The sequence below is a fragment of the Oncorhynchus nerka genome, linkage group LG27 (genome assembly GCF_034236695.1).
Source record: "Oncorhynchus nerka isolate Pitt River linkage group LG27, Oner_Uvic_2.0, whole genome shotgun sequence".
In the NCBI taxonomy this organism is placed as follows: Eukaryota; Metazoa; Chordata; class Actinopteri; order Salmoniformes; family Salmonidae; genus Oncorhynchus; species Oncorhynchus nerka.
This window is the reverse complement of record NC_088422.1, coordinates 53,333,659-53,346,226: the sequence shown is the minus strand read 5'-3', so window position 1 is coordinate 53,346,226 and position 12,568 is coordinate 53,333,659. Positions and strand designations below refer to the sequence as shown.

The window sequence follows — 12,568 nt, the reverse complement described above, 5'->3', positions numbered from 1 at the left end:
GTAGTGGCACAGCTTGCAAATGTGGTGCAGTGCCTTAGACCGCTGTGCCACTCGGGAGGCCCCCAACCCCCCCCCCCCCCCCCCTTTTATTATCTATGCATAATCACTTTACCCCTACCTACATGTACATATTAACTCAACTAACCTGCACCTCTGCACATTGACCCGGTACCGGTGAACCGTGTATATAGCCTCGTTATTGTTATTTTATTGCTGCTCTTTAATTTTTTTACTTTCATTTATTTTGCCAATATTTTATTAACTCTTATTTTTCTTAAAACCTCATTGTTGGCTAAGGGCTTGTAAGTAAGCATTTCACGGTAAGGTTTACACCTGTTGTATTCAGCGCTTGTGACAAATATATATTTTGAGCTTACCAACCAAAATGTCAGGGTCAGGCTGTTGAAATTACAGATAGTTCATTTAAGGCAAAGCTATGTTTAATTCTACACTCAAACAGTAAAATCCCTTTGTCAAATAATCTAAGAGAAGTAATGTCTTCTGGCAATGCTTGATTAAGTTTGGTTATAATTCCAAAATGTGTCAATGCAATTGATGATGACTTTCATAGCATCTACTGGTAAATTTAATGGAAATCTTCATATCCCAATGCCTTTTTTTATTTGTCTTCTATTGGTTTGACCACAAGTAAAGACAATGACAGATTTGACTCATTTGGGGAGTGACGATGTCCAGGATAGGTTACTTCACATGTGATATCTCCATTCTTGTTCCAGTCTATGAATGACGCAGTTCTGTTTAATTATCACACACATTTATCTGGAAAGCCAAACAGGTTCCTATTCCGTCATCTCAGAGTAACAGCCTAGGCCTTGCCTGTTGGCCAAGCTTACAGCCTCAGAGGAGGGGAAAAGACCATCATTGATGGGAAAACACAATATGAAAACATGCATATATTGATTGAGTGAGGATATAATGTGAAAAATAATATACTGTTCAGATAAACAGGCAGGTAGCCTTGTGGTTAGAGCATTGGACTGGTAACCGAAAGGTTGTAAGATTGAATCCCCGAGCTGACAAAGTAAATAAAACTGTCGCTCTGCCCCTGAACAAGGCAGTTAACACACTGTTCCTGGGCAATTGTTGAAAATATGAATTTGTTCTTAACTGACTTGCCTAGTTAAATAAAGGTAAAATTTAAAAAATAAATAAATGTGGTGTCTCAAATAAAACTTCCATCATTTTGAAATAGCCTCTCACATGAGTCTTCTGGTGAAACTTTCCTTTATTCAAACTTCAGTATAAAGCTGGAATGTTCCACTTGACCCATTGTAGTTTACTTTTTATTTTGTTTTCCAGATACATTTAATAAGACTTCATTTAGCATTTATAATGTGCAATCAAATATATACTTTGGCTTTGACAATTTGCTTCGCATCACAAGGAGCGCTTGTAGTGGCAATATGTTATTTATGTGGGCCAAGAAGATTTGAGGCATTTGAGCCACAATGATGCCAGTCTTGCTCTCTTTATCTCATCTTTGCCTCTTTGTGTTCATAATTTCCACTCCTTGGTTAGAAGTAAACCAACCCAACACAGAGGTTGTGTCCCAATGGCACCCTAGGCTATTGCCTATATAGTGCACTACTTTAGACAAGAGCCCTATGGGTCCTGGTCAAAGTAGTGCACTACATAGTGAATAGGGTGCCGTTTGGGACAGAGACAGAGCCTTGCTACAGCCAAAGAGGAAATTAAAGGTGAGGCGAGATAGCTCTTGCACTATACCAGACAGCAGCCGATTGGCTGATGCAGGGAGACACTAGAAGAGAGGATATTACATGTTACAGCATTTTAACTAAAAGCTCTGAGCTTTTATGAGCTCTGAACAAGCATTGTTCTCTTGTCGAGCGATGTGAATGAAATAATCCGCTTTCATGATCGTGGATAGGTTATATTCAGCAATTAGGAATAGGCCTAGGAATAAGCATTATTCTAGATCTAAACCAATTTGTTATCCGGATACACTGAACATATCTTGACGTTCATATTTCAAACATTGAAAGCTACTGATTCATATGGTAGGCTCAACAAATGAACATAAACGTAGCTACAATCAAATGCCAAATGTATGTAAAGATGTCATTTTCAAGCTTATGGTAGGTTTTAATGTTTGTTGAGCCTGCACAAGTGTTCCTTTCACCTCTTAGTACATTAAGCAAAATTATTAACAGAACTCGCACGCATGCACGCACGCACGCACACACACACACACACACACACACACACACACACACACACACACACACACACACACACACACACACACACACACACACACACACACACACACACACACACACACACACACACAATAAAATGCAAACACTACTGTCCCTATACATACCATATTAAAAACACAGGTGCCATTGTTTGTTATTTCCAGCAATAAACTAAGTACAGAGGTCATTAGGAAACTTTGAATACAGATAAGTGCTAACAAAATGCCTTTTTCTAGATATCATGTCAATTCAAAGGCATTATGAACAATGCCTCTGCTCTTTCACTGTAAAAAAAAATGTGTGTGTTGGGTTGACAAGGAGCATGTTACTCCTCCGTTTCCTCCTCGCTCTCGTCACTCAAAGGGAACTCTCGACACTCCTTCTGTGTGTTGTAGCTCTTCCTGTGCAGAGGGCATTCCTGGTCTATGATGGCCTACAAGACACATAAGACATTTGTTAAAGATTGTCATGGGCCGTAAGAAAGTACCTGATTTCAGGGCATACAATTATTTTACAAGAGTAGGAAATAATCTTTATTTTCATATTTGACTCTTAAACTCCTATTTGTATTATTAAATTATTAATTGGATTTTATAATATTATTATTATTATTAATTTCTAATAATTTATTCCTTATTTTCTGTTATGACTGTATCTTTGAAGTGCATATGACCATCAACTTTAAAACCATGATCATAATTATTCGGTAAAGACCCACATCAATAAGAGGCACTATCTTTTTCTACAATTATACGTTTGGCTAATACACCTTCCCACTATATGTGAGGGCTGATTCTCTGTTAGCTGGCACTGATACAAACACATTGGATTGCAAACCTCACCTCCTAGGATGTGTTAGAACACGTTGGTCCAGACATTCTGGTGGGTCTGGATTATGACTGGAGCCAGGGGATAGCAAATAGGAAATACCACTCACCATCTTCTCCTCCCTGATGGCAGGATTACGCAGGAAGAAGCACAGTGGAGCATAGAAGATGTTGATGATGCCAATGAATACCATGAGGTAAGGAAATCCAATGGCCCTGACCAAGGAGCCCCCTATCGAAGGACCTGGATCACAACAACACGGGAGACAGAGGATGGTGCTGGGTCAGACAAGCTAGGAAAAGTTGAATCGCTGAGACCCCTGGCTGGGTCATACAATTCAAGTGATTTATTGTATTTGCTGTATTTGTGTAGAAGCAGACAACAAAGGAATGATCACTCACCAATGGCAAAACCCATGCACAATGCGACATCAGCTATGGCGTAAACACTGCCATAGACCGAGGCATGGCGAATATCCACCAGGTATCCCATTATGGCCATCATAGAGGAGTCCACCATTCCTAATACACACAGCAGACAGTTCATAGTTGTAATGGTGATTCAGACCATCATTCATATGGGTTTCTATATAACACATTGGCACCCACCAATAGCAAACCCCAGGCCTGCATTTGGACCAATAAGACCATAGATGTTCTTTGCAAAAGGAACCTATAGGACAAGAAATATGATGGTTATTCATTGAACTACCTTGTGATCTTGCAGAGCCAAAAAAGTGCATAGGAAATAATACTCACGCAAAGGAGGCTGATACCAACGATAAACATCCCAATCATGGAGCACAGCCACCTGAGGAGAGGAAAATACCTTCTCCTGACTGCGAATCATCAACTTCATCACACACACACACACACACACACACACACACACACACACACACACACACACACACACACACACACACACACACACACACACACACACACACACACACACACACACAGATTCACACAACCCCTATAGGCTTACATGAGATCTCCTTTACTGAGTGATTAGCATTAAAGAGATGGTGAAATGCTTTTATATATTGATCATTGATACATTACTGGTCAAAGGTTTCGACACACCTACTCATTCAAGGGTTTTTCTTTATTTGGACTATTTTCTACATTGTAGAATAGTAGTGAATACATCAAAACTGTGAAATAACACGTGTTATGGCTGCAATCCCGATATCGGGATAAGTGTCATCAACAACCGCTGAATAGCATAGCGCTACATACAATAAATATTACAATAAATATTTATATTCATGAAATCACAAGTGCAATATAGGAAAACACAGTTTAGCCTTTTGTTAATCCACCTGTCGTGTCAGATTTTGAAATGATGCTTTACAGCGAATACAATCCAAGCGTTTGAGTAAGTTTCTCGATCGCACGATAAAACATTAAGTACACTTAGCATCAGGTAGCTCGGTCACGAAAATCAGAAAAGCAATCAAATTAATCGTTTACCTTTGATGATCTTTGGATGTTTTCACTCACGAGACTCCCAGTTACACAACAAATGTTCCTCTTGTTCCATAAAGATTATTTTTAGATCCAAAATACCTCCGTTTGTTTGTCACGTTATGTTCAGAAATCCACAGGAAAGAGCGGTCACGACAACATAGACGAAAATTCCAAATAGTTTCCATAATGTCCACAGAAACATGTCAAACATTTTTTATAATCAATCCTCAGGTTGTTTTTAAAATATATAATCGATAATATATCAACCGCAAATGTCTTTCACAGTAGGAGAGGGAAAAACAATGGCTGTCCAAATTCTGTTGCGCGAGCAAAACTCATGTGACCACTTGACGCGATGTTATCGTCTGGCTCATTTTTCAAAATTTAAGCCTGAAACTATGTCTGAAGACTGTTGACACCTTGAGGAAGCGATATGAAAAGGAATCTGGTTCATTTCCCTTTAAATCCAGTAAAGGGAGGCTATGGAACATGGAGTTTTCAAACTAGAAGGCACTTCCTGTTTTGATTTTCCTCAGGGTTTCGCCTGCAATATCAGTTCTGTTATACTCACAGACAATATTTTGACAGTTTTTGGAAACTTTAGAGTGTTCTCTATCCAATACTAATAATAATATGCATATATTAGCAACTGACACTGAGGAGCTGGCCGTTTACAATGGGCACCTTTTCATCCAAGCTACTCAATACTGCCCCGGCAGCCATAAAAAGATATGGAATCACGTAGTAACTGAACATTTGTTAAACAAAATATTAATATATTTTATATCTGATATTCTTCAAAGTATCCACCCTTTGCCTTGATGACAGTTTTACACACTCTTGGCATTCTCGCAACAAGCTCCATGAGGTGGTCACCTGGATTGCATTTCAATTAACAGGCGTGCCTTGTTAAAAGTTTAAATGTGGAATTTATTTCCTTCATAATGCGTTTGAGCCAATCAGTTGTTAAAAAAAGTCCATATTAAGGGAAGAACAGCTCAAATAAGCTAGGAAAAATGACAGTCCTTCATTACTTTAAGACATGAAGATCAGTCAATCAGGAAGAATTCAAGAACTTTGAAAGTTTCTTCAAGTGCAGTCGCAAAAAACATCAGGCGGTATGATGAAACTAGCTCTCATGAGGACCGCCACAGGAAAGGAAAACCCAGAGTTACCTCTGCTGCAGAGGATAATAAATGCTTCACAGAGTTCAAGTAACAGACATATCTCATCATCAACTGTTCAGAAGAGACTGCGTGAATCAGGCCTTCATGGTCAAATCATGGTCAAAAAGAAACCACTACTAAAGGACACCAATAATAAGAACAGACTAGCTTGGGTCAAGAAACACAAGCAATGGACATTAGACCTGTAGAAATCTGTCCTTTGGTCTGATGAGTCCAAATTTAAGATTTTTGGTTCCAACCACCATGTCTTTGTGAGATGCTGAGTAGGTGAACGGATGATCTCCGCATGTGTGGTTCCCACTGGGAAGAATGGAGGAGGAGGTCTGAGGGTGTGGGGGTGCTTCGCTGGTGACACTGTCTGTGATTAATTTAGAATTCAAGGCACACTTAACCAGCATGGCTACCACAGCATTCTACAGTGATATGCCATCCCATCTGGATTGAGCTTAGTGGGACTATCATTTGTTTTTCAACAGGACAATGACCCAACACACCTCCAGACTCTGTAAGTGCTATTTTACCAAAAAGAAAAGTGATGGAGTGCTGCAGCAGATAACCTGGCCTCTACAATCACCCAACCTCAACACAATTGAGATGGTTTTGAATAAATTGGACCACAGATTGAAGAAAAAGCAACCACCAACACAATTGAGATGGTTTTGAATAAATTGGACCACAGATTGAAGAAAAAGCAACCAGCATTTGTGGGAACTCCTTCAAGACTGTTGGAAAAGCATTCCAGGTGAAGCTCGTTGAGAGAATGCCAAGAGTGTGCAAATCTGTCAACATGTCATAAGGTGGCAACTTTGAAGAATCTAAAATCTAAAAAATATTTTGCTTTGTTTAACAGGTATTTTGTTAGTACATGATTCCATATGTGTTATTTCATAGTTTTGATGTCTTCAATATTATTCTAAAATGTAGAAAATTGTAAAAAATTAAGAAAAACCCTTGAATGAGTAGGTGTGTCCAAACTTTTGAATGGTACTGTATGTAGGAGTAAATAGAAGCTAACAGGAAAGGATCAACGGAAACCTACCTTCCCATTTTGTTAGCCAACAAACCAAATAAATTGGTGCCAATAAGGTAAGAAATGCTTGCTGGTAGGAAAGCCATACCTATAAATCAAACGCAAATCACTGTCAGACACAGGAAGAAGTATTACAATCTAAAATATTAATTGTAAAGAAAAAGACAACACAGGAACGTACCAAGCTGCCATTTGGGAGAGCACATGGTTTGCATCATCCAGATGGGAAGTGTGGGCTCCAGAATGGCAACTCCCATGTTGGCGAAGCACAGAGAGCCTGAAACCAAAGCACCAAGGTCAGCTCACTTCTGTTTTATGACTATGTATGCTTCCCAAATGGCAATGTAATCCCTATTTAGTGCACTACTTCACCCATAAGGCCTGGTCAAAAGTAGTGCACTAATAGGGAATAGGGTGACATTAGGGACACTTCCTCTGTGTTTAGCCTTCTTCTCTGGTTTGTTATTCTGACAGTCAAGGCCCAGTCTCACCTGCGCTTATGAGAATGTAGGGGTCCTTCAGTAGGGTCAGCAAAGGAGTGCCCTCCACACTCTGTAAGTTCATGTGAAATGTTAATTAAGCCGGAGGAGACAGAAAGAGAAAAAATGTCTGTTTTTTTCTAATGTGAGGGAGTTGTGAAACGTCAACATTCTAAAATAAGACAGCATATGTAACTTAATGCAATGATGGCTTCTGTTCGGTGCATCTTGAGGTTCCTCACATCCTAGCTCCTTGCCTCCTACTCTACAGTATTGGAACAGAAGGTCCAACGTCCCTCGCCTCAGGCTTTCTTCTCTAATGGTTTGTGGAGGTGGGAGGTTGGACATAGCATTTGAGGAATCAAGGAATGATGAATTGAGATGAAGCCCCACTATTTTAAGTGATTGGGAATTGATCAAGTCAGTTATGTTCATTTTGAGAGTGTATTACATTTTTTTTAATCTCGAAAGAGATGGTAAAAGTATACTCACTCCCGGTGAAATCTTTGATGGCTGAAGTATAAGAAGTTGTAACGCTGTGTGTTTAGAGAATCAGTCAGTTGGCATTAAGGTACATTCCTAGAATATACCTTGTCCTCTCCGAACAATACAAACAGCTTGCCTGTCTAAACTGTTCATTCTGATTGTTAGCCACAAGAGATAATCTGGTAACACTTTATGTTACAGTGCCCTTATTACTCTGTAACTACTCCTGTAATTACAGTGTAACAACAAATATAGTAATTCCTCATATTACACTGAACTAAGCATAACCCTAACCTTAAGCACCGACCCTAAGCCCAAGTAACCGTAAGTACATTGTAAGTACAGACCGTACAAGTGCAATGAGAATTGTAATTACTCATTATTACACTGTACTGAGTGATTACGATACTTGTTACACTGTAATTACAGGAATAATTACAATGTAATAAGGTCACTGTAATGTAACGTGTAACAGATAAACGGTATTGAAACAGTCAACTGAGATTAAATCAGTTCTTGATATAATATTATAAGAAATATTTTTTATTTGATTACCTCCATCAAATACTGCAAGGAAAGCCAAAATTAAGAAAGGAGCAGTCTTCCCCACAAATTCATACATCACACTGCCAAATGGCGCTCCAACTGTCAAAGACATTTTCAAGAAAAAGTACCTGATTTTAAATATATTCCACTTCAAGTTTGTCATGTTGTAGCATAAGACATGTTTCACCATAACCATTTGCTATTTAGCAGATGATTTTATCCAAAGCATCTTGTGCATACATACATTTTCATATGGGTGGCCACAGTGGGAATTGAACCCAAAACTTGGGCATTACAAGTGTCTTGCTCTACCAACTGAGCCACACTGGAACACTAGGATCATAGAAAGGGGGAGTAAGGGGAGTAACTCACTGAGGACTCCCATGGCCAATCCACCCAGAGCGATCCCCATGGCTATGCCTCTCTCCTCATCATTTGTGTACACACTGGCCAACATTCCCAGCCCTACAGGAGAAGACGTGCTTTTCACTTAGACATTAAGATGCAAAATAGTTCCATTTCTATTGCAACACTGTGGAGTTAGGATATTATTGTGAAACACAAAACACAACACCCACACACAGTACCTGCCACAGAGGAGAAAGAGGAACCAATTCCCTGAAGAGAGCGAGCAAAAAACAACAAGGCGTATGTACCTGAAAAGGCAAACACTGACAACCACCAGACACAACCTCCGTTACCATAACTGCACTGTGGTAAGATCAAATCAAATCTAAAGATGACGCATTGGAGTTGTGAAACAGTCATGGTATGTATATTAGAGATCACTACCTCAATTATATCTCATTATCAACTGTGTGTAACAAGTTAGAAGTGTGTGTCAGTGTCAGACACACATACTTATTGTTGAAACAAACATGATGATGAAGCCAGCAAACATTGGTATGTGATATCCAACCCTTTGGGAAAAAGAGAAGGATATGATTAGAACCAGTGTGTATTGTATTTCTTCATTTTCAATAAATGAGATATTGAACACTGTCCTAGCTAGCTGTGATTTTGTCACACACACAAAACACTTGCTGTGAAGCCGGAACATGTACCTGTTGGTCAGGGGACCCACGAAGGGGTTGACTAGAAGCTGTACCAGAGCCTTGGAGGCAAAGAGGAGTCCCACACGAACATTCTCCTTGTCCAAGAAGGCACTGTCCTCCTGGCATGTGCTGCCTTTCACCTGGGTGGAGTTTCTGGAGATGTTGAAGAGGAGGGCCTCAGACAGGTTGCTCTCAGAGCCTCTGAGGCTGTAGGAAGTGTTGTCGTAGAAGGAGTGGACTGAGGCCAATGTGAAGCCCTCCTCAGATGGCCTCTGTGTGCTTGGCTGGATGAAGGGGTCTTGTGTCGGGTGGTCAAGGGCATATAAAAACGTTGGGATGATTGGCACTGCGAGAGAGGAGAGACGACACATTTGGGTTTGGGGGAGACTGTGGACTTTAAAAGGCAGGCGGAAGGAAGAGAGGTCAACCCTTTTGTCTCAGTACTGGGGAGGCACAGTGGATCTACTCCATGAGGGGGAATGTGGTCGCACTGCTCTCTGTCGCACCAAGTTATTCTCTGTGTGCTCTAGAAGTCAGGCCAGGTAAAGGCAATTGCCATGGTCACGCTAGCTGCACTGTTGGCCCTGCAGCTAAATATTGAAATGTGTGATGTCCCTTTTTCAATGCAGATGTCACTGCCCGATCTAAGGTACACGCCACGTGCACTTTTGAAAGTGTGTGTTTGTGTGTATGTGTGTGTGTGGGTTGGTTGTCTGGACTCACCGACAACAGTAAGCAGCATGTTATCCAGTAGCAGGGCAACACACACGACCACCAGCACCAGTCTGGAGGAGCCTCTGCTCTGTCGCAGCCACTCCCGCACCCACACCAAGGGGTTGAGTAGTGGCATAGCTCTCCACGTTCCCTGGGACAATAGCTACAGAACAGTTCTCTTTTTCGGATGAGAAACAGATATGCTGATTATTAAAACATATTTGACAACATCAACATTTGTTTACCAATTCAGTCACAAGAATATGTCCCCACAACCGTGTCTGTACATTATCGTTACACCACTACATTTGAGTTAGTCCTAAACTAACTACACATAACCTACTCCAGGTATACTCTTTTCATCTGAAAATATAAAACCGTAATCGTAAATGATCTGAAGGGGTCTCATCTCTCTGTGTGTACTACCTCCAACGTTACCTATCCCTGCCCTGCAGCCACCACTCATGCACCATCCGTTTCAATTTAATAAGCTGGGATGTGGTAGCTAATGGAGTGAACTGGTGGCTGCTTTCTGGATGGTCAGGCATGGTATTTCTGGAGAGACATTTGGCTCCGAGGATTTATTTTTTTCTCTCAGCAATAGGATTAGACTTCCTCCAGGGCCCTCTCCGAACCTTGCCTGCTGTGTTCTGTTCTGATCAAGGTAAAGTGCAGCCTGCTTGCCTGCCGTGGTGCTCACATACTGTAAATAAGGACGGGTCCATATGTTAAACAAACGTCTGATCGCACAGCTCCATCATATCTTGTTTTAGCACATGCTAGTCAAGAACAAATGTGCAAAGGGCTCAGTACACACAGTACCAATCTTCTATGAAAATCACGATGTCTTTCAGTAACAGAGGTGATTATGGATTAATTTCTGCAAATTAGGTTTGCAGAGAAATCTAAATAGCTTACTCTTATCTTCAGGCATCTTATGGCAGGGTAGCCTAGTGGTTAGAGTGTTGGACTAGTAACTGAAAGATTGCAAGTTCAAATCCTTGCGCTGACAAGGTACAAATCTGTTGTTCTACCCCTGAACAGGCTATTAACCCACTGTTCCTAGGCTGTCATTGAAAATTAGAATTAGCTCTTAACTGACTTGCCTAGTTAAATAAAGGTAAAATTACTATATTGACACATCATATAGCCCATGGTTACCATGCGTGGGAACAAACCAATGGATAACATTACAATTCATTTAGAGTCATATTCCATGCATTATTTGCACCTTTAATGATTACAGAACAAACTATAATTAACATTTAGAAAATGGATTAGCCTCATCCTTCATCAATTTCAGTTAGGTCTATAGTAAAGTATTGAGGATCCCTTAAGTCCAATTCGACCTGAGTCAAGACCTCTTACCTTCAGATACATCCTGCAGATCCACATCGGATACAAGTGGTCATCTCATCCTCCTGTTGCTCTATTTAAGTCCTCTTGTGGCTGCCCTTTTTTCATAGGGTAGTCACAGCCCCCTCACAAACACATGCACGCACGCACACATACTGTACACACTCCATGACCTGAGCTCACTCTGCGTCACAGGGGGAAGTAATTGTCTACATCTGCTGCTCTTTATTGAGAGGGGGGCTGTATAACCTGAGGCTGGTGTTGTTCACAATAAGCTTTATCTGCCATCTCAGCCACATTAACCCTTTTCAAACTGTGGAACAACCTGGTCTTTTCCCCTGGCCTGTTTGCATTGCACCTTTGTCCAATTGGCTCTGTCAACAGGTTCCTGTGATGCCAGCGTACCCGGAAGAGAGTCTTGTAAACTGTAAACAAAAGGCAGCACATCCACTTCTCACTGTGTACACCTCCAAACCTGCTGCTGGAAAACCTGGAGCCACTGTTTGTTCACTGGTTGATATGTAAATATCATATCATCAAAGTGTAAAATTGGTCCAATTACAAAATGAAGGATTTTGAGAACTCCTGAAAATCCACACCACTCGCCTCTCTAAAGAATTGTTCACACTGCAGGCCTTAATGCTCAAATCAGTTTTGTTCATTAAATCCGTTTTGAAATACTTACTGTCCAAATATCACGTTACAAGTGACCAAATAGGATTGGTAATTTGCTGATATGGCTATGCTAGTCATAGTAATGACAGGAGTGTGCACAGTGGTGTTGGCTAATTGGTGGTGGTGCTCGTGCTTCCCATCACTCAGAAGTTATGTAGCAAGCTAAGATGACAACAATTCCTGCCATAGACGTTTCCCAGTGGCTGTGAATGCTCAAAGAACACTTTTAAAGCACCAAAGGATAAGATGAGTCATTTTTGGCCAGCCAAGTCAGTCAACTAGCTAGCTAGGTAGCTGTTTAGCTTCCTAGAACATTCACTAATTTGTTTGTAAGCAATTAACAAGATAATTAGCTACCATATGGTCTTGTCAAACTCTCAACAGAGTAGCTAGCAAGCAACAGTATATGCCAAATAAAAGTTAATAAACCACTTGAGGGCAAATAAATCAGATTTTACCATTCAGACACAAATCACCTGGCCAGGAATCAGATTTGT

General features: G+C 40.6%; 1 protein-coding gene across 3 annotated transcripts; it reads right to left on the bottom strand.

Moving 5' to 3' along the window:
* Window positions 1-1,228: 1,228 nt before the first annotated feature.
* Window positions 1,229-11,604, bottom strand: LOC115111999 (chromaffin granule amine transporter-like). Of its 3 annotated transcripts, XM_029638627.2 has the most exons (16): window positions 11,409-11,602; window positions 10,050-10,218; window positions 9,336-9,672; window positions 9,133-9,191; window positions 8,859-8,942; window positions 8,644-8,736; window positions 8,281-8,370; window positions 7,732-7,775; window positions 7,252-7,312; window positions 6,942-7,037; window positions 6,770-6,848; window positions 3,827-3,878; window positions 3,677-3,740; window positions 3,470-3,589; window positions 3,178-3,311; window positions 1,229-2,673 (listed from the first exon to the last, which is right to left on the bottom strand). In XM_029638627.2, exons 2-16 carry the CDS (start codon window positions 10,174-10,176, stop codon window positions 2,566-2,568), a joined length of 1,548 nt encoding a protein of 515 aa, XP_029494487.1. In that variant the 5' UTR covers window positions 10,177-10,218; window positions 11,409-11,602; the 3' UTR covers window positions 1,229-2,565. The 3 variants fall into 3 exon arrangements, with proteins under 3 accessions (XP_029494487.1, XP_064867856.1, XP_029494488.1); XM_065011784.1 differs by lacking the exon at window positions 8,281-8,370 and having other exon boundaries at window positions 11,409-11,604; XM_029638628.2 differs by lacking the exon at window positions 11,409-11,602 and having other exon boundaries at window positions 10,050-11,380.
* Window positions 11,605-12,568: the final 964 nt, after the last annotated feature.